The 23,032-nt window shown below is 45.5% G+C and overlaps 1 protein-coding gene across 1 annotated transcript; it reads right to left on the bottom strand.

Moving 5' to 3' along the window:
- Window positions 1–120: 120 nt before the first annotated feature.
- Window positions 121–21,323, bottom strand: ARL14EPL (ARF like GTPase 14 effector protein like). Its single transcript, XM_069745896.1, has 4 exons — window positions 21,296–21,323; window positions 20,701–20,801; window positions 6,831–6,964; window positions 121–346 (listed from the first exon to the last, which is right to left on the bottom strand). Exons 1-4 carry the CDS (start codon window positions 21,321–21,323, stop codon window positions 121–123), a joined length of 489 nt encoding a protein of 162 aa, XP_069601997.1.
- Window positions 21,324–23,032: the final 1,709 nt, after the last annotated feature.

The following is a 23,032-nucleotide window of genomic DNA, read 5'->3' as shown; positions in this document are numbered from 1 at the left end:
TATAGCAATACACTTACACCTCAGTCATCACATATGTAATTAGGTTATAAAATAAGAATGTTGTCTGGACTTCTCCTATAAACACACCCCTCACATAACTGTGTAGAAAACCTTCCTCTATTAATCAGGCACATAAAACGGCATCTTGCTAATGATGTCGCCAGCCTCGGTCTGTATTCGGTCGTACACCCACTTCCTGTTGCAGCGACACTCGGGGCCACACTTGCAGGAGCCGCACTTGGGGCACGGATAGAAGCAGCCTTTGCAACTCTCCTCCAGGCAGTCACACAGGTCCCGGTTATTACACAGGAGTTTACCCTGCTTGTCATATTTCTTCACAGCGACCCTGGGAAAGACAAAACCGTTGTCACATGATACAGGATGCCACCATCACTGTTCCTCAGTCATTACTTCATTATTAACATATTGCCAAAGATAACTCATAAAGACCTGAATAAAAAACAGGACTTTTATTCAATAAATCAATAATTACAAGAATGTGCATTAAAATTATAACCACACAGCGCAATGGATAAAAGTCCTATATCGAGATAGCGTAACTTTTATAGGAATTTCCAAATCATAATTATCCCCAAATATAGTCAGGTAATTAATACTTATATCTGAGGGCTGTGTGGCCGCGGTCCACAGTATAGTCTGATCCCTATCCTGTAAGTCTTGAATTGAGCTCAACATCACACTTGCTATTAAAAGATGAAAACCATTAGCCTCCCCAACATGTTTCACCAAACTGGCATAGTCAGGGGTTTGAGGCTATAATGAGCCGGCTCATAGACAGACTGCCCTTATAAAGGTTTGGTTGTGTCCCCACTCTATGACCAAGCAATAGTAGCCTCCCCTACCTGGGTAGCCAAAGTGCTCCCTTCAACAAACAGCCAGCCTCCTCCAATCATCTTCATAGTATTGAAAATCATGAATTTCATACATTCCCATTAGGTATCAATCATGTCAATTACACTGCGCTCCTTTATTATTAAGTGTCCCCCATCGGCACCACCCCATTGTGGGAGCAGCTGTATCCAACAAGGGGGATGTGTCATGTAAATATAAAGGGATGATACAAGATGTTACAGGTTAATCTAGTACTATAGGCTAGCGGTATTAAAGGGAATCTGTCTGCAGGTTTTTGCTATTTTGTTACCTCATCTGAGAGCAACATGATTTAGGCAAAGAGACCCTAAATCCAATGATGTATCACTTAGATGACTGGGGGCAGCTATTCTGACACAATCAGTATTTTTAGATTTCGAAATGAAGCAGCACTGAGGAAGCTAACTCCGCCCACACCACAGATAACTCCGCCCATACCACGCTCTGTATACACAATATCTATAGACAGTGAGCTGCTTATCACAGGAGGGGGTGGAGTCAGACTACCAGGAACGGGTCCCAACAATAATAAGCTTCTGGTGCAAAAACAATCATTGCAACTAAACAGCATAAAGCTTGATAAGAAAGGCATCACTGAAATCTGTGGTTTAACCCATGCAGCATGCTGTCTTCAGATTACATAGTTCCATAGTTACAAAACCTGCTGACAGATTCCCTTAAATATGACTGTATGTTGTGGAGAAGAAAGCTCGTTGTCTTCTCCTATGCTGTAGGGCAGAATTTATACCACATTCAGTGTGATCCAATACACGGAGAAAATCTTTCAAGACATGCAGTGGACATATTCATAAAATTTTATGAGCTGGCTCCTCTAACACCACATGTATGGCCGTTATGCCTCTACATTTCTTCTGCATCAGTACAGCAAAGCTTATTCCACCTCATTTTGCAAAAAAAGTTGCGTTTTACCTTTTTTTTTTTTGTACAACAGTCCAATAGGGCTGTACATTATGTAGGTTTTGATTGATTGGCCATAAATAATCATGCCAGGATGTTGAAAAACAATTTAGTGTGAACAAAGCCTTATAGAGAACAGGTCACATTAAAAATGCATCCTGCTCTGCCACCAGGTTTGTGTGAAATATTCAGCATAATCTGTATTTTATGTTATGAACTCCATGCTCATTCTGGGCTTAGGAGTCAAAAGACGAGGGCTAATTATTGATTGACAATCTTAATATATACTTACCATGTAATGTCTTCACATCCCGTTCCATCCCGATGTGTCCAGATCCCAGAATTCCAAGAGGTGGAAGGTCACCGACCGCCATATTGGGACACCCAAGTGATAGGTATCTCAATATAGAAACTGCTGGTGGTATCAGCCTCTTGCGCGGTACCACCAGCGGAACACCGTCGCAACACACACACACACACTCACTCACTCTATACGCCGCACACACAAACACACACTGTATATGCCGTATGCACCACACACACGCACACCGTATGCAGCCTCCTGCACGGTACCACCAGCGGAACACCGTCACAACACACACACACACTCACTCTCTCTATACACCGCACACACAAACACACTGTATATGCCGTACTCACCACATGCACACTGTATATGCCATATGCAACAAACACACACACACACACACACACCGTATGCAGCCTCCTGCACGGTACCACCAGCGGAACACCATCGTGAACATGTCACCGTCGGGATCAGTCAAATGATTCACTGACCGCCGCCATCTTTGTACAGGAGGAGCGCATGTCAGAGAAGACAGCAGATGGGGAGAGAGAAAGCACACAGGGTTGAGTGCCTGTCTCTAACGGGACAGCACATGAGGGGAGAACTCAGCACAGGAAGGAGAGAGACAGCAGACAAGGGGGATAGCACAAGGGGTAGACAGGTCAAAGAAGAGATCACAGACTGGAGAAGTCAGCACATCCGGAAAGAGGGAGTGGATAGGTGGGTGAGCACATGGGGGGATTCTCAATGCTGCAAAGCCTGCCCCCATCGTGACACTACCGCCCCCCCCCCCCCGATGCGATAGCGAGTTTCATGTGTCAAGTTGTGTGTTGAGTTGCATGTGGCGACATGCATGTAGCGACTTTTGTTAGATGAATTTTGTGTGGCGACGTGCGTGTAGCAACTTTTTGTGTGTCGAGTTGCATGTGACAGGTTAGTGTAGCAAGTTGTGTGCAGCAAGTTTTGCGCATGGCGAGTTTTGCGCGTGGCGAGTTTTATGTGTGGTGCGTTTTGAGTAGGTGCAAGTTTTGTGTGAGGCAACTTTTGCATGTGTTGCAACTTTTGTGCATGTGGCAATTTTTCCACGTGTGCAAGTTTTGCGTGTGGCGAGTTTTCCAGGAGGTGAGTTTTGCACATGTCGCGAGTTTTGCGTCAGCCTAGTTTTGCATGTGGCGAGTTTTGCGCATGGCGAGTTTTGAGCGGCGACATTTGTGTTTCGACTTTTACGTAGCGAGGTTGGTGAATGTGTGGTGAAATACGTTCTGAGGGAGGTATATGTGTTCAAGCACGTGGTAGTTTGTAGCGCCTTTTGTGTGTGTGTTCATATCCCAGTATGTGGTGAGTATCCCATGTCGGGGCCCCACCTTAGCAACTGTATGGTATATACTCTTTGGCGCCATCGCTCTCACTCTTTAAGTCCCCCTTGTTCACATCTGGTAGCTTTCAATTTGCCTCCAACACTTTTCCTTTCACTTTTTGCCCATTATTTAGATAGGGGCAAAATTGTTTGGTGAATTGGAACGCGCGGGGTTAAAATTTCGCCTCACAACATAGCCTAATACGCTCTCGGGGTCCAGACGTGTGACTGTGCAAAATTTTGTGGCTGTAGCTGCGACGGTGCAGATGCCAATCCCGGACATACACACATACATACATACATACATATACACACATTGAGCTTTATATATTAGATAATAATAATAATGTTATTTCTTTTTGGAGTGTTTTTAGCATTTTTTTTTTCAGGCGACTTCCAGGCACAATCTGTCTGAAAAACACTTAATTATTTAATAAATAAAGTTGCACTCTGTAGTGCTATAGCATGTAAACATCAAATACAGTTGTGTGAAAAAGTGTTTACCCCCTTCCTGATTTCCTATTCTTTTACATGTTTGTCATACTTTCCGTATATACTCGTGTATAAGTCGACCCGAGTATAAGCCGAGGCACCTAATTTTGCACCGAAAACCTGGGAAAACTTATTGACTCGAGTATAAGCCAGGTATACATTGTCCCTATTCTGGTATGCATGGCTCCTTATTCCCATTCTTGTATCAGAGGAGAGAGAGAAATAGGGTCCCCCGATTCCCCTCCCCTCTCCCCCCGATACCTCTGTTGTCCCTGCAACCCCCCGTGCAGTCCCCCGAGCCACCGACATCTTCTTCCTGGAGAAAATGGCAGGCGCATGCTCAGTGTGCCTACCGAGATCTGTCTGCTGGCTGGCACCCGGCACCAATAGGACATTTTTCCTAATGGTTCATTTTGAGCACTGTGATAGACCCTAGGAAAAGTGAATTAAAAAAACAAACAAATATATATATATATACAGTGGGGCAAAAAAGTATTTAGTCAGTCAGCAATAGTGCAAGTTCCACCACTTAAAAAGATGAGAGGCGTCTGTAATTTACATCATAGGTAGACCTCAACTATGGTAGACAAACTGAGAAAAAAAAATCCAGAAAATCATTGTCTGTTTTTTTTAACATTTTATTTGCATATTATGGTGGAAAATAAGTATTTGGTCAGAAACAAAATTTCATCTCAATACTTTGTAATATATCCTTTGTTGGCAATGACAGAGGTCAAACGTTTTCTGTAAGTCTTCACAAGGTTGCCACACACTGTTGTTGGTATGTTGGCCCATTCCTCCATGCAGATCTCCTCTAGAGCAGTGATGTTTTTGGCTTTTCGCTTGGTAACACGGACTTTCAACTCCCTCCAAAGGTTTTCTATAGGGTTGAGATCTGGAGACTGGCTAGGCCACTCCAGGACCTTGAAATGCTTCTTACGAAGCCACTCCTTCGTTGCCCTGGCGGTGTGCTTTGGATCATTGTCATGTTGAAAGACCCAGCCACGTTTCATCTTCAATGCCCTTGCTGATGGAAGGAGGTTTGCACTCAAAATCTCACGATACATGGCCCCATTCATTCTTTCATGTACCTGGATCAGTCGTCCTGGCCCCTTTGCAGAGAAACAGCCCCAAAGCATGATGTTTCCACCACCATGCTTTACAGTAGGTATGGTGTTTGATGGATGCAACTCAGTATTCTTTTTCCTCCAAACACGACAAGTTGTGTTTCTACCAAACAGTTCCAGTTTGGTTTCATCAGACCATAGGACATTCTCCCAAAACTCCTCTGGATCATCCAAATGCTCTCTAGCAAACTTCAGACGGGCCCGGACATGTACTGGCTTAGGCAGTGGGACATGTCTGACACTGCAGGATCTGAGTCCATGGTGGCGTAGTGTGTTACTTATGGTAGGCCTTGTTACATTGGTCCCAGCTCTCTGCAGTTCATTCACTAGGTCCCCCCGCGTGGTTCTGGGATTTTTGCTCACCGTTTTTGTGATCATTCTGACCCCACGGGGTGGGATTTTGTGTGGAGCCCCAGATCGAGGGAGATTATCAGTGGTCTTGTATGTCTTCCATTTTCTAATTATTGCTCCCACTGTTGATTTCTTCACTCCAAGCTGGTTGACTATTGCAGATTCAGTCTTCCCAGCCTGGTGCAGGGCTACAATTTTGTTTCTGGTGTCCTTTGACAGCTCTTTGGTCTTCACCATAGTGGAGTTTGGAGTCAGACTGTTTGAGGGTGTGCACAGGTGTCTTTTTATACTGATAACAAGTTTAAACAGGAGCCATTACTACAGGTAATGAGTGGAGGAAAGAGGAGACTCTTAAAGAAGAAGTTACAGGTCTGTGAGAGCCAGAAATCTTGATTGTTTGTTTCTGACCAAATACTTATTTTCCATCATAATATGCAAATAAATTGTTAAAAAAAACAGACAATGTGATTTTCTGGATTTTTTTTCTCAGTTTGTCTCCCATAGTTGAGGTCTACCTATGATGTAAATTACAGACGCCTCTCATCTTTTTAAGTGGTGGAACTTGCACTATTGCTGACTGACTAAATACTTTTTTGCCCCACTGTATATATATATACACATATATTTTATATGCACAGGGTATGCTATGAATTCATCAATCTCTAAATTTCTAACAAAATAATCTCCTTTTGAGCATATTTTTGTAAAGTAACATGTCAGGAGGTTCTTGCTGTCTGAACATTGGGCAGTATGAAATAGAGAGTCTCACTCATTACCGACATCTATAATTTAGGCTGAATTTAACACATCTGTGCTTTTTCATCCGAACTTGGACCACAATACAGTCATTTTGTGCTGACAACTTTACTTCAAAAAGTAGCTGGAAATAGGGAGAGAATTCATCTCGGCATCACCTCACCACAGAAGTCACCTGGGCAGCACATCGCCCAAGATGTCACCTGGGCAGCACCTCACCAGAAAGGTCATCTGTGCAACACCTCACCAGAGAAGTCACCTGGGCAGCACCTCGCCCAAGATATCACCTGGGCAGCACCTCACCAGAAAGGTCATCTGTGCAACACCTCACCAGAGAAGTCACCTGGGCAGCACCTCGCCCAAGATGTCACCTGGGCAGCACCTCACCAGAAAGGTCATCTGTGCAACACCTCACCAGAGAAGTCACCTGGGCAGCACCTCGCCCAAGATGTCACCTGGGCAGCACCTCGCCTGAGGATTCATTTGGCCGGTACTTCGCCAGAGATGTCATCTGAGCGGCACCTCGTAAGCTTCTTCTTGCCCATTTCAGCTGGATTGGCAGATCTCTCCCAACCCACAGATAAGAGAGAAAGCAAATGTTCCCAGTTTGATATAATCTTATAAGCCTTACTTGTTGGTAGTGTAATATCCATTCATCTGAGACATGTAGGCTTTCTTCTTTTGTTTTCGAGTTTCCGGATTAAAGTCTGCGACCTGAGGTCCAGGGTTCTGGAAAGCTAAACATTTCAACTGTCTCTCAATTTGCTGGGAAAAACAATAATGACAAAAGTTATAATGATATATTTGTACTTTATGCAGTCTCCATGCCACTCCCACACCTATATGATTATTATTATTATTATTATTATTATTATTATTATGAACCTGGCACGTACTAAAAAAGAACATTTGCAAAAAGTTCTGTCCGTGAAACTATCTACTATGTAATTGCCTAAGGGTCACTTCCGTCTGTCCTTCTGTCTGTCACGGATATTCATTGGTCGCGGCCTCTGTCAGTCATGGAAATCCAAGTCGCTGATTGGTCGCGGCAAAACAGCCACGACCAATCAGCGACGGGCACAGTCCGGCGGCAACATGGCTGCTCCTTCCTCCCCGCAGTCAGTGCCCGCTCCATACTCCCCTCCAGTCAGCACTCACACAGGGTTAATGGCAGCGTTAACGGACCGCGTTATGCCACCGTGTAATGCATTCGGTTAAGGCTGCTATTAACCCTGTGTGACCAACGTTTTACTATTGATGCTGCCTATGCGGCATCAATAGTAAAAAGATCTAATGTTAAAAATAAAAAAAATAAAAAATCGTTATATACTCACCGTCTGTTGGCCCCTCAGATCCACAACAGGTCTTTCCCGCTCGCGATGCTCCGGTAACCGGTCCATGCTGCGATCTCGTGAGATGATGACGTAGCGGTCTCGCGAGACCGCTACGTCATCATCTCGTGAGACCGCAATGCACTCTTGAGACCGGAGCACTCGAGGAGCGTCAGTAATCGCTTCGCTTGGATCCGGGGGCTCCAGAAGGTGAGTCTATAACTATCTTCTCTACTATATAAAGCTGAATGTGTGTATGTGTGTGTGTATGTCCGGGATTGGCATCTGCACCGTCGCAGCTACAGCCACAACATTTTGCACAGTCACACGTCTGGACCCCGAGAGCGTCATAGGCTATATTGTGAGGCGAAATTTTAACCCCGCGCGTTCCAATTCACCAAACAATTTTGCCCCTATCTACATAATGGGGGAAAAAAGTGAAAGGAAAAGTGTTGGAAGCGTCGCAGCTACAGCAACAAAATTTTGCACAGTCACACGTCTGGACCCTGAGAGCGTCATAGGCTACGTTGTGAGGTGAAATTTTAACCCCGCGCTTTCCAATTCACCAAACAATTTTGCCCCTATCTACATAATGGGGAAAAAGTGAAATGAAAAGTGTTGGAGGCGTTGCAGCTACAGCCACAAAATTTTGCACAGTCACACGTCTGGACCCTGAGAGCGTCATAGGCTATGTTGTGAGGTGAAATTTTAACTCCGCGCTTTCCAATTCACCAAACTATTTTTCCCCTATCTACATAATGGGGAAAAGTGAAAGGAAAAGTGTTGGAGGCAAATTGACAGCTGCCAGATGTGAACAAGGGGGACTTAAAGAGTGAGAGCGATGGCGCCAAAGAGTATATACCGTACAGTTGCTAAGGTGGGACCCCGACATGGGATACTCACCACACACGGGGATATGAACACACACACAAAATGCGCCACACACTACCACGTGCTTGAACACATATACCACCCTCAGCACACATTTCACCACACATACACCAACCTCGCCACATAAAAGTCGAAACACAAAAGTTGCCGCTCAAAACTCACCACGCGCAAAACTCGCCACATGCAAAAAATAGGCTCACGCAAAACTCGCCACAAGTGCAAAATTCACCTCATGGAAAACTCGCCACACGCAAAACTTGCACATGCGGAAAAATTGCCACATGCACAAAATTTGCAACACATGCAAAAGTTGCCTCACACAAACCTTGCCCATACTCAAAAGGCACCAGACATAAAACTCACCACGTGCAAAACTCGCCATGCGCAAAACTTGCTGCACACAACTTGCTACACTAACCTGTCACATGCAACTCGACACACAAAAAGTTGCTACACGCATGTTGCCACACAACTCATCTCACAAAAGTCGCTACATGCATGTCGCCACACACAACTCAACACACACAACTTGACAAACGAAACTCGCCCTAAAACACACACAAGTCTGGTATTAGCCTTCAAAAATAAAATTCTGATTAATAAGCAGACAAACTACAAGAGCAACAAATGTACCATATAGGAAATACGGCAGCTGTCAGTCACATAACCTGTCTATTATGTGTATGTGTGAGCTAATATATACTGCCAGGGGGAGGGCTTCCTGTTGGCTGGGGATTTATCAGGCTGCCAATTTATCTTACAAATACTGAGGTAAAAATACTGAGCAAATAACGTGTTAACGAGGTCTAATACAGGAGATCACACAGGTATATACTATATACAGGAGGAGATGACACACAGGTATATACTATATACAGGAGCAGATTACCTACAGGTATATACTATATATAGGAGGAGATGACATACAGGTATATACTATATATAGGAGGAGATGACATACAGGTATATACTATATATAGGAGGAGATGACATACAGGTATATACTATATACAGGGGAGATGACACACAGCAGGTATATAATATATACAGGGGAGATGACATTCAGGTATATACTATATACAGGAGATGACATACAGGTGTATACTATATATAAGGGAGATGACAAACATGTATATACTGAGGTGAAAATGAGAGGTGTGAGGTGAAAATGAAAAGGTGTAAGTGCAAAATGAGAGGAGTGAGGGAAAATAGTGTAGTGATCGGAAAATGACAGATGTGAGGTCGAAATGACAAGTGTTAGGCGGGAATGAGAGGAGTGAGGGAGAAAATGAGAGGTGTGAGGGAGAAAATGAGAGATGTGATTGGGAAAATGAGAGGTGTGATGGGAAAATAAGAGAAGTGACGTGCTATAACTAACCACAGATATTTACTATGCCCAGGCAACGCCGGGCTCTTTAGCTAGTATAATTATATAATTATAAGTTTATAATTTTTTTTTATTTTAATTTTTTTTAACAGGGATATGATGCCCACATTGCTATATACTACGTGGGCTGTGCTATATATTACGTGGGCTGTGCAATATACTACGTGGGCTGTGCAATATACTACGTGACTGGGCAATATACTACGTGGGCTGTGCAATATACTACGTGACTGGGCAATATACTACGTGGCTGTGCTATATACTACGTGACTGGGCAATATACTACGTGGCTTGGCAACGTGGCTGGGCAATATACTATGTGGCTGGGCAATATACTACGTGGCTGTGCTATATACTACGTGGCTGTGCTATATACTACGTGGACATGCAGATTTAGAAAACCCAATGCGTTAGAATCGGGCCACCATCTAGTTGTTCTGACAACAGTTTTCAGACAATACTGGTGAAGTTGATTGAAGTCAGATGATGGACAAGCTATTTTTCATAATGTAATTTTTAAAGGGGTTCCCAGCTGTAGTTTGTCACTTCCCTAGTTCCAGCATTGAGTCTCTAGCATTGTTCTCGGTGTCCAGTAACAAAGGAGAGGGTGGAAAAGACGATCACATAGTCACAACGTTATAAAATGTGACAATTCTTTATTAAGCATAAAGTAAAAAACAAGTCGGAAAGGACGTGGATACACAACACATACAATGCGCAAGGACACAACAGGCAGTGGATTATGCTATGTAACAAGTAAAACATATTAAATGTATGCAGTATATATAGCAAATGTTCATGAAACAAAGTCCCAATGTTCATAAAAAAACAGCCGCACACCAGTAGTATGAAGATTTTTGCCAAAAGTATTATATCTTTATTTGTGCGTACAGACATCACCAGGTGCTTTATCAAGTATACAGGTTCCGGAAAATAAGGTTAAAGCGAACCTGTCACCCCGTTTTTTCAATATGAGATAAAAATAGCGTTCAATAGGGCCTGAGCTGTGCGTTACAATAGTGCCTTTATTGTCCCCTGATTCCCCACCTTTGCTGTCAAAATACCTTTGTAAACCCGCCGTTTTCGGCTGTCAATCACGCTGGTCCGGTTAAATGGGTGTTGTGAAATCGCTGTTTCTCCCCCACCTTTTGCTTTTCCCTAAGAAATTTCTCCCCGGCGTTGGCGTAGTATTTCGCGCCTGCGCATTGAAGTCTCATCTCGCGCCTGCGCATTATGCTTTGCCCAACTGTGGGCATAGCATACAGCACATCATTGCGCATGCGTGGCTCCTCACTGTAACCTCTGTGCCCCGGAAGTCAGGGTATGCAAATTGTGATGTCTTGGATGCCGGTAAACTTTTCCCATCCAGAACTGCTAGCGTAAGTTTTGTTACAAAATCGCTTATCTATCTTTCTATCTATCTATCTATCTATCTATCTATCTATCTATCTATCTATCTATCTATCTAACTCACAGCAGATGACATACACCCTACCACATACAACATACACCCTGCAACATACACACTGTGACATCCACCCAGCCGATATACGTCTTGCAACCTACCACACGTGACATGCAACATACTACATGCGACATGCAATATACCACATGCAACATACCACATTTGACATGCAACATATGACATGCAACAGCATGCGGCAACATGCAACATGTGATGATGTGCGACAACATGCACCATGCGACGACATGCATCAACATGCGCCATGCGATGTGTGACATGCAGCAACATGCGACGACATGCAGCAACATGCGTCATGCAACATGCGACAATATGCGGCATGGGACGACATGCGGCAACATGCGACAGCATGCCACAACATGCGACATGCAACAACATGCTACATGCAATGACATGCGGCGACATGCAACATGCACCATGCAACATGTAACATACAACACATACATACAATATATACATATAAGCTTACAGTACATTAAACATAGAGTACATACTCACCATCACTTGTCACTTTGATCCCCGAGCGAGTGTCCAACAACGATCTCCCCTATAGAACAGTGACATCGGGTGATGTCACTGCTCTATAGGACCCTCACTGACACACTGACAGGAGACAATGGCTACTGCAGTGCATCACTGAGAGGTTACCTTAGGACAAAGTCTCACTTTATGGCAATTGCTGCGTGGGAACTTCCTCACACAGCAGTGCCAGAAGTGAGACTAGGGACTATTTTCTCACAAGGGCGTAGGAATACATTGTGGGGAATACATTGGGGAAGCATACCTTCCATTACTGTAGTCCTAGAGCCCCTGGAGAGCAGTGACATCAGATGATACTGCTGTTCTCCACGGGAGATCGTCGAGGGACACTCGTTTACATTGGATTTCTGTGGACAGGGAGTATATAGGTTGTTTATTTTAATATTTTTTACAGATGATACTTGCTTCGGGGATTCAAAGTGACAAGTGATGGTGATTATGTACTCTATGCTTAATGTACTGTATGCCTATATGTAAATATTGTATGTATGTGTTGTATGTTGCATGTTGTATGGTGCATGTTGCATGTTACATGTTGCATGTCGTCGCATGTCATCCCATGCCACATATTGTCGCATGTCACAGGTTGTTGCATGTCGCATGTTGCATGTTGGTGCATGCTGTCGCATGTCGTTGCATGTTGTTGCATGTTGTCGCATGTTGCATGTCGTCGCATGGTGCATGCTGCTGCATGTCATCGCATGGTGCATGTCTCATGTTGTTTCATGTCGTATGTCTCATGTTGTTGCATTTCGCATGGCACATGTTGCATGTCGCATGGTGCATGTTGTCACATGTCGCATGCTGTTGCATGTTGTCGCATGTCGCTGCATGTCGTCGCATGCTTTTGCATGTTGTCGCATGTCGCATGCTGTTGCATGTCGCCGCATGCTGTTGCATGTCGCATGTTGTCGCATGTTGCTGCATGTCTTCACATGGTGCATGTTGTCGCATGTTGCGTGTTGCATGCTGTCGCACGTCGCATATTCTTGCATATCGTTGCATGTTGCCGCCTGTCGCATGTCGTTGCATGCTGTCGCATGTCGCATGTTCTTGCATGCCACATGTTGGCGCATGTCATCGCGTGTCGCATGTTCTTGCATGTTGTTGCCGGTCGCATGTTGCTGCATGTCGTCGTATGGTGCATGTTGTTGCATGCTGTTGCATGTCGCATGCTGTTGCATGTCGTTGCATGGCGTCGCATGTTGTTGCATGTCGCATGTTGTTGCATGCCACATGTCATTGCATGACGCATATTGTTGCATGTCGTCGCATGACGCATATTGTCACATGTAGTTGCATGTCATCGCATGTTGCATGTCATCGCATGTTGCATGTTGTCACATGTTGCATGTTGTCACATGTTGCATGTTGCATGCTGTCGCATGCCACATGTTGCTGCATGTTGTTGCATGTCGTTTTTTATCGCATGTTGCATGTCGCATGTTGCTTTTTGTGGTTGCATGTCGCATGTTGTGTCGCACGCCGCATGTTGAATGTTGTATGTTGCATGTCCCATGGCACATGTTGTATGTCGCATAGTGCATTTCGCATGTAGTATGTTGCATGTCACATGTGATAGGTTGCAAGTCGTATATCGCTGGGTGTATGCAGGGCTGCCACTAGAAATTTCGGGGCCCCATACTGGCAAAATTTTCAGGGCCCCCTTGAGACTCTGCCCAGGTTCCACCCCAGCCCCACCTCCATGCTCCACCCCTCGAACTGTACACAGTCGCACTGCTCTCTCTGGGAAAAACTCCACTTCTCACCAATCACACATTGACAGTTCCCATCACCAGATCACACATATAGCCAGCAGCTTTTGTTTGGCCAAAGATTTTTTTAAGCCGCCACCATAACACGGTAGACACTTTTGGCCGGCCCCTACTCTACTGTAACCAATTAAGTAACCTATTAAATATTTGTTAAAATATGCAATACAATTTAGGTATATTTTAATTTATTTTTCAATTTTTAAAATGACCAATAATATCACATACAAAGAACAAATACCGCTACACCATGACCAGATGACATATTACCACCACAGTGATCAAATAATATCACATACAAAGAACAAATACCACCGCATCATGACCAGACCACATATTACCACCACATAGTGACTGAATACTACAATTCTGATCAGTAATAAAAAAAGCACCATACTATCACCATAAGTGCCATTATACACAGGAGATCTGTACTTAGTATGCAATGTCTGTGTACAGATAATACAGTGATCACTAGTGAAATTATACACAGGAGCTCTGTATACAGTATACAATGTATAGTGTCAGTGTATAGGTAACACACTGACTCACCAGTGACGTCTCTAGGAGAAGTCCTTCATCTTTCATCCAGCACAGACTGCCATCATTTCATCCAGCCAGGACTTGTCTCTGCAGGAAATAACACAGTTATCTCGAGCTCTGCTTGTAGAATACATTACTTAAATTTTTCCCAACTTCTACATTACACCACATGAAGAAAAAGAGGCGACATAGTATTACTCTACACAGTAACAGGACCGCCCTCTCATTTAAAACAGTATACTCAAAACATAAAATAAATACATCACTGCAGTAATAATATCCCTAAATTATCCCCTATGGTAATAATATTCCCCATCCTGGCCACTGTGTGTCTCATTCCTGGTGTCAGCCATATGTTCTCCCATCCTGCCTTCATGAGTATCCATTCTGCCCCATATGATCTCCCCATCCTGCCCCATATGATCGCCCCATGTGATCTCTCCATCCTGCCCCATGATCCTGCATGATCTGTCTCCAATTCTGCCCCCGATGTCTCCAATCATGCCCCATGTCTCCATTCTGCCCCCTATGTCTCCAATCATGCCCCCATGTCTGCAATCCTGCCACTTGTCTCCAATCATGCCCCCTGTGTCTCCAATCTTCCCCCATCTGTCTCCAGTCATGCCCCCATGTCTTTCATCCTGCCCCGTGTCTCCAATCATGCCCCGTATCTCCATTCTGCCCCGTGTCTCGCATTCTGCCCCAATGTCCAGCATTCTGCCCCAGTGTCCAGCATTCTGCCCGTGTCCAGCGTTCTGCCCCCGGGTCTCACAGTCTGCCCCTGTCCAGCATACTGCCCCTGTCACTGTGTCCAGCATTCTGCCCCAGTGTATCCAGCATTCTGCCCCAGTGTGTGCCCAGCATTCTGCCCCAGTGTGTGTCCAGCATTCTGCCCCAGTGTGTGTCCAGCATTCTGCCCCAGTGTGTCCAGCATTCTGCCCCAGTGTGTCCAGCATTCTGCCCCAGTGTGTCCAGCATTCTGCCCCAGTGTGTGTCCAGCATTCTGCCCCAGTGTGTGTCCAGCATTCTGCCCCAGTGTGTGTCCAGCATTCTGCCCAATTGTGTGTCCAGCATTCTGCCCCAGTGTGTGTCCAGCATTCTGCCCCAGTGTGTGTCCAGCATTCTGCCCCAGTGTGTGTCCACCAGCATTCTGCCCCAGTGTGTGTCCACCAGCATTCTGCCCCAGTGTGTGTCCACCAGCATTCTGCCCCAGTGTGTGTCCACCAGCATTCTGCCCCAGTGTGTGTCCACCAGCATTCTGCCCCAGTGTGTGTCCACCAGCATTCTGCCCCAGTGTGTGTCCACCAGCATTCTGCCCCAGTGTGTGTCCACCAGCATTCTGCCCCAGTGTGTGTCCACCAGCATTCTGCCCCAGTGTGTGTCCACCAGCATTCTGCCCTAGTGTGTGTCCACCAGCATTCTGCCCCAATGTGTGTCCACCAGCATTCTGCGCCAGTGTGTGTCCATCAGCATTCTGCCCCAGTGTGTGTCCACCTGCATTCTGCCCCAGTGTGTGTCCACCAGAATTCTACCCCAGTGTCCACCAGCATTCTGCCCCAGTGTGTGTCCACCAGTATTCTGCCCCAGTGTGTGTCCACCAGCATTCTGCCCCAGTGTGTGTCCACCAGCATTCTGCCCCAGTGTGTGTCCACCAGCATTCTGCCCCAGTGTGTGTCCACCAGCATTCTGCCCCAGTGTGTGTCCACCAGCATTCTGCCCCAGTGTGTGTCCACCAGCATTCTACCCCAGTGTGTGTCCACCAGCATTCTGCCCCAGTGTGTGTCCACCAGCATACTGCCCCCGTGTCCTGCATTCTGCCCCGGACCCCCCTGGATCGCCGCTCTCAAAGAAAAAAAAACCACGAGTTCTTACCTGGCCATGCTCCTACATCGGGCGAAGCTCCCTCCAGGCTCCACGCAGGTGAAGACGCTGTCACTGGGCCTGGCGGCTGACAATGACGTCAAACGCCGGCGAGTGCGCACTGCGGCCCTACTCAGCTGCCAGCCTCCGACTGGCTGGTGGCTGTTAACTATTGACGTGCGGGCGCGGGCCCGCACCTCAATAGCGTGCCGCAGCGCCTGCAGGGGGCCCGGTGAGCATATGAGACGGGGACCGATACGGGCCCCCTCTGCCCACCGGGCCCCATACGCCAGTCACAGCTGTAATGCCCTGATGGCGGCCCTGGGTGTATGTCACAGTGTGTATGTCGCGGGGTGTATGTTGTATGTAATCTGCTGTTAGATAGATGAGATAGATAAATAGATAGAAAGAAGGAATAAGAAAGTTAGAAGGAATACCATAGATAGAATGAGATAGATAGCTGTGAAAAAATAGAAAGATAGATAGATAGATAGATAGATAGATAGATAGATAGATAGATAGATAGATAGATAGATAGATAGATAGATAGATAAGTGATTTTGTTACAAAACTTACGCTAGCAGTTCTGGATGGGAAAAGTTTACCGGCGTCCAGGACAACACTATTTGCATATCCAGACTTCCGGGGCACAAAGGTTACAGTGGAAAACCGGGCATGCGCAATGATGTATACTTTGCCAACAGTTGGGCAATACATACTGCGCATGCGCTAGAGCCGAATGCACTGCGCAACTGCAAAAAAGCACGATCTGTGCTATTCACAGATCGAGTTACATCAGACATGCCGAGGAGCGGGGGGAGAAACAACGATTTCACAATGCCCATTTGACCGGACCAGCGTGATTGACAGCCGAAAACGGCGGGTTTACTAAGGTATTTTTGCAGCAAAGATGGGGAATCAGGGGTCAATAAAGGCACTATTGTAAAGCACAGCTCAGGCCCTACTGAACGCTATTTTTATCTCATATTGAAAAAACGGGGTGACAGGTTCCCTTTAACGGTTCGACCGGGGGTGGTCTTTGTCAAAACCTCACTTATGGTAGGGGTGCAGAGAGGAAAAAAGGAGTCAGTCCAATAAAGGCGGTGCCTGTAGTAATGTAGGGAAGCTATGCATCACCAATGGTACGGACATAGCTTCCCCACGTTCCTACAGGCACTGCCTTTATTGGACTGACTCCTTTTTTCCTCTCTGCACCCCTACCATAAGTGAGGTTTTGACAAAGACCGCCCCTGGTTGAAACGTTAACCTTATTGTCCGCAACCTGTATACGTCATAAAGCACCTGGTGATGTCTGTACGCACAAATAAAGATATAATACTTTTGGCATAAATCTTCATACTACTGGAGTGTGGCTGTTTTTTCATGAACATTGGGACTTTTCGTTCAGCCTGCACCCGCCTACTTTTGTTTACAGAGTGCACACCATTCCCTTTGACTTGACTATATATATGGCAAAGACACAGCACTTAAGTATAGGCCCCGTATTATAAGCCAGATGATATGGTGTGCAACTTATGTACATAGACTACGCAGGGGTAGAAATATGACAGAAGTACAATGCTAGCACAAAGTTTTAATACACTATAATAATGGAAGTACGGCACTGTATCCCAAATAACACTGACCAAAAAAGTGTATAATACACACAGAGGCTACACCTGTAGATTGCACACAAAAGGAACAGGGGCTCACACTGCCTGTGCGTCCACCCCAACCCGCGTTTCGGAACCAATCTTCGTCAGGGGCATGAAGCATGGTAGCGGGCTGGGGTTGGTTCTGAAATGCACTTTGGGGTGAACGCACAGGCAGTGTGAGCCCATGTTCGTTTAGGTGTGCAATCTACAGGTATATGTCTCATATATCTGTCCTTATTTGGACCATCATTTAGCAGCATTTATTTTCTTGATACAATTCTGTACATGTCCATATTATAAAAATGCCATTTTTTTCAGTAAGCTACTGGTATGTCCAGTAGTGGCTGCGGTGCTGATGACAGCACTGTAGCCAATAAGTGAGTAAACAGAACACCCACTTCAGAACCGCTAAGCTCACTGATCGGCTGCCATGCTGTTGACGTAACGTACGTACTGCAGATCATACCGGACAGTGGGAACAGCATCAGAAACTCAGCACTAGACCTGGGGATGGTGAGTAAAGGGCAGTTTGTTATTTTATAATAAACTGCAACTCGGGATGAAGATTTCCTGAATGGAAACAACCCCTTTAATGCGCTTTATACCAGAATGCCAAAGACAATATACCATCAGTTTCTAAATCTATACACTTAGCACACTGAAATGTATGCCTTTATAGTCAGCTCTAGTGATGAGTGAGTATACTCTGTGCTTGGGTTTTCCTGAGCATGCTCAGGTGACCTCCGAGTATTTTGGCGTGCTCGGGGATTTAGTTTATGTTGACGCAGCTGCATGATTTACGGCTGCTAGCCAGCCTGAGTACATGTGGGGGTTGCCTGTTTGTTAGGGAATCCCCACATGTATTCAGCCTGTCTAGCAGTCGCAAATCATGCAGGTGCGTAGACATAAACTAAATTCCTGAGCACGCCGAAATACTCTAAAACCACCCGAGCGTGCTCAGGAAAACCCGAGCACCGAGTATACTCACTCATCACTAGTCAGTTCCCATTTAATGCATGACAATTTTAAGTGCTGTGGAATATTATAGCGCTATATAAGCAAAGCATATTAAATCATTTTACAGAATTTACTAAACTCCCAAAAAAGAAAGATCACCTAGAAGAGTAGGCATTTTTCCTTGGTGGTCCAATGGAGGCACCAGGGGCGAATGCCTGCACAGTAGTGTGGCATTTGCCATGAGCATTATAGCTAGCACTCTAAAAGGAGCACTGTGTATATTACTAGTTCAGGTGTAACAGGCCAAATGAACCCCTGTCCAGATTAAACCCGGGTATTGTTTGTCCCAGGCCAGAGTATACCGCAAACTAAATTTGTTTTCAGCCAAATTATAACTGGGGTGGAAAATAGCCTAGGCCAAATGATACCCCTCCGCTACATTATACCCTTTTTTTTTGAGACCTTGTTAATGAAATAGGTTTTAGATGCCATTTTTTAATAACTTAAAACTGACTTCCCCGTAGTGGGATGGTATATGTGTTGTTAATCACATGATGAAGATTGGTCTTACATGTCTTATTGGCCCAGTAAGATAAGGGCCTTTGCCTTACAATGCAATTGTAGCTTGATCTTATCACTTAATTGGCTTTCTCACCCTGTCTCTGATTGGTTGAAAAGTGTGCAGATCTCTTAAGGTACCTTCACACTCAGCAACTTTACAACGAGAACGACAACGATCTGTGACGTTTCAGCGTCCTGGATAGCGATCTCGTGTTTGACACGCAGCAGCGATCTGGATCCCGCTGTGCCATCGCTGGTCGGAGCTAGAAGTCCAGAACTTTATTTGGTCGTCAGGTCGGCGTGTATCGTCATGTTTGACATCAAAAGCAACGACGCCAGCAACTTTTACATGGAGCTAACAACCAGCGAGAAAGAGAAGTGAGTCGCCGTTACGTCACTGGATCGCTTCTTCATCGTTCTGGTCTTGCTGTGTTTGACGTCTCTACAGCGACCTAAACAGCGACGCTCCAGCGATCGGCTCGTTGTCTATATCGCTGCAGCGTCGCTCAGTGTGACGGTACCTTAACACTCAGACTCGGACACACAGCTGCCTGTAATGTGTAACTACTGAGAAGTGCGGTAGAATCTTTATCTCATTAAATCATTGTGGAAGTCTAGTATTTTACTGATTGAAGTTTTCCTGGTTCAAGTAATACAAATCTGTGTTTAGAACTTTAGGATTTGTCAGTTTTCTTACATAGCATACCTGACAAACCTGAACCCCCAAAAAGGTGTTGAAAAACTAAGTAATTCCTATGTATATCACTCAACACTGCTAATAACAAGTGGGGTATAATCTGGCATGAGAGGGTTTAAAATGACTTAGGCCATACTATACCTGGGGTAAAACCAAGCCTAGGTCGCTTTAACCCCGGGTATAGTCTGGACTTGGGGTCTACTATGGCCTGTTACACCTGGGATACTGTGGCCTTCAGTATTTCATCTCTCTTTTCTGGGGTGAGGATTATGTCCCTGGAAGCAGACAGGTGTGCTCTGTACATAGTATATTGCTGGTTCCTGCAGCCACAGCACTGAGGTAAGGTCTGCTAGAGAGCAGAATGGAAATGTGGAGTAAGTGATGCATTTGTGTATCTATAAGGGTATGTGCACAAGATGCGGATTTTGCTCCGGATCCGCAGCGTTTCCGCAGCTGCGGATCCGCAGCAGTTTCCCTTGCGTTTACAGTTCAATGTAAACCTATGGGAAACAAAAAACGCTGTGCACATGCTGCGGAAAAAACGTGCGGAAACGCAGCGGTTTACATTCCGCAGCATGTCACTTCTTTCTGCGGATTCCGCAGCGGTTTTACAACTGCTCCAATAGAAATCCGCAGTTGTAAAACCGCAGTGAAAACCGCAGAAAAACCGCGGTAAATCCACAACGGTTTTCCACTGTGGATTTATCAAATCTGCTGAAATCCGCTGCAGAAAAATCTGCAGTGGACCCAGAATACATGTGCACATACCCTAAGAGTTCCAGCCTGGACTGAATAAAATGAAAGGTACATTGTGAAATTCGTACCAACTGCTTCAGAGGTCTGGGGTTGTCATCTTTCACAGGATCTATCCCCGTGCCTTCTTCTCCTTCATTATTTTTAGCCGACTTTACACTCATTGTGATTGCTATAATATAAAAAAAAATGTATTTGTAGAATAAGTAGAAATATCAGGTGTTTTTATTTTTTCGAAATAAACTAGTTTTGTACACTGTTCATCTTTTGCATATGCACATCCAGGGGCGGACACTGAAAGCAAAGGGCCTCTGTGCTTCCTAAAGGGCTTTTCCCTGTTAAAATGGCTGCCCGGTCCAAAGTGATAATTCTGCAGTCACTCTGTGCGCTGCTGGGATTCACCAGTTTCAGACCCGAGAACAGAGGATATGTATGAGTTATACACACCCCAGCCAGTGGGCGTGGCCTCGCTCTTCATACACTAGTATGGAGAGAGGCCGCGCCCTCTAGTCAGACACACCCACTGGATGACCGCATCACTAGATGGGGCATGGCATTGGCTCCATGCAAGTATATGGAACTCATACATACGTTCCCGATGTAACCCAGATTAACCCCCCCACCCAGAATGTCCCCGGGGTTAAAGTGGCCTAGGCCAGAATATACCCCAGCTGCTGTAGATCAGATTTTTCATGCTTTTGAGAACCACTGAGTGATATATTTAACAGGGCCCCAGGAAGCGCACAGGGGCCCCAGGAAGCACACAGGGGCCCCAGGAAGCACACGGGCCCAGGCAGCGCACAGGGAGACAGAGCATGGGGCTCAGACATCATACAGGGGGCCCAGACATCGCACAGGATTGAATGATATACTTGTTAGGATTTGAACCTGTGACTCTTTGTTTGCTAGTCTGTTCCTTTGCTTGAGGAGCTATTCAGAACTTGCTTGACTTCTGCCTGAAACCATATGAACTTTGTCTGGGATAGAGATCATCACCTGCCCTGCTGATTTGTCCCCACCCTGACTGAGCTTTATTGGACCTGCTATATATACCTGGCCCTGTGCAGCTTCCTGCTGCTGAGTATTTTGTGTGCTCAGTCTAACTGAGTGAAGCAATCTCTGAGCTCCTGGTTGAAGGTGTCTTGCTGGCATCTTTCTGCTTCTTATTGATATTCTGCTGCTACTACCCTGAACTCCTGCTGCTCATACGGACTTTGTGCATGTGTGTGATCCAGGCCGGCCCTTGCTCAGGCTGGTCCCTGCATCTGCGGATATATTGAACACTGCCACTGCCATATATTGCATCTCCAGAGGTTTTTCCACGGTCCGGTCACTTGTATACATCTGCTTCGGGAAACTGACCTTCAGTCCTGTATCGCCAGTGACGTGACAGGATACTCAGCCCAAAAATGGAGGCCGCTGGGGCAGAAACTATGGAGACACGTGTCAGAAAACTGCAGGGTGCAATGTCCAATCTGCACGCCGAACAGATGAATGGAAAAGCACGGATGGACGCATTTATTATACACAATGACCATAATGTCCAGAATCTCCAACAAACTATCCAAGATTTGCAGAATACGGTACAGATGTTGACGGTCCGAATTACACAGCTAGGACAAGCTTTCGTCACAGCATCTGACAGGCCCCCCAAATTGCCACCATTTCGTTTTGGAGGTGATTTAGATAAATTTTGTGGATTTTTGAACCAATGCTGTCTGTTCTTCGATACACATCTTAATCAGTTACCGACCGAAAGGTCAAAGGTGTTATGCATCATTATGCTGTTAACCCACAAAGCGATCGCTTGGGCTATTCCTCTGATTGAGACTCGGGACGCACATTTAGACAATTTGAATGAGTTTATTCTGACGATGCAGCAGATGAATCAACGTTGCTGGCATTACGACAAGGCAAACGTCCCGTCGCAGAATATGCTATGGAGTATAGGAGGTGGGCCATCGACACTGAATGGAATAATGCAGCAAAAGTAACCTTCTTTAAAAGAGGACTTTCTAGTGCAGTAAAGGACGAACTTGCCCATGGAGAGACCCCTTCAGATTTGGATGATTTCATCAAACTTTGCATCCGGATTGATAACCGTCTGTCTGAACGACGACAAGAGAAGTGGACTTACATGAATCACTCAACTAACTCATATAACCCTTCCCTGCCTTCGGTCATCAAAGTGCCTAGCCGGAATTCCCGGGATACAGAATCAGAGCCGATGCAAGTAGACGCAATCCAGAGATGAGCGAGTGCAGAACGAAGAGAACAAAGATTTAAAGAGAATCTATGTCTGTACTGCGGGGAAGCAGGACATTTTCTCATTAACTGTCCAAGTCGTCCCACAAGCCGTTTACGAAAAATGGTGGCGGCCATAATGGACTCGATTCTGGGGCC

This window comes from Ranitomeya imitator, chromosome 1 (genome assembly GCF_032444005.1).
Source record: "Ranitomeya imitator isolate aRanImi1 chromosome 1, aRanImi1.pri, whole genome shotgun sequence".
Taxonomy (NCBI): Eukaryota; Metazoa; Chordata; class Amphibia; order Anura; family Dendrobatidae; genus Ranitomeya; species Ranitomeya imitator.
Note: the sequence above shows the minus strand (reverse complement) of the source record. Positions and strands in the feature narration are given on the sequence as shown.

What these genes read in the sequence shown, in the direction of transcription:
- ARL14EPL (XM_069745896.1), bottom strand. Translation starts at nt 21,323, where the DNA reads ATGAAAAATCTGATCTACAGCAGCTGGG. An exon ending in CCAGACCTCTGAAGCAGTTG is followed by an intron (nt 6,965 to 20,700) that starts GTACGAATTTCA and finishes TGTTTTTCCCAG; the next exon opens with CAAATTGAGAGACAGTTGAA. An exon ending in GGATATTACACTACCAACAA is followed by an intron (nt 347 to 6,830) that starts GTAAGGCTTATA and finishes TGTCTTTCCCAG; the next exon opens with GGTCGCTGTGAAGAAATATG.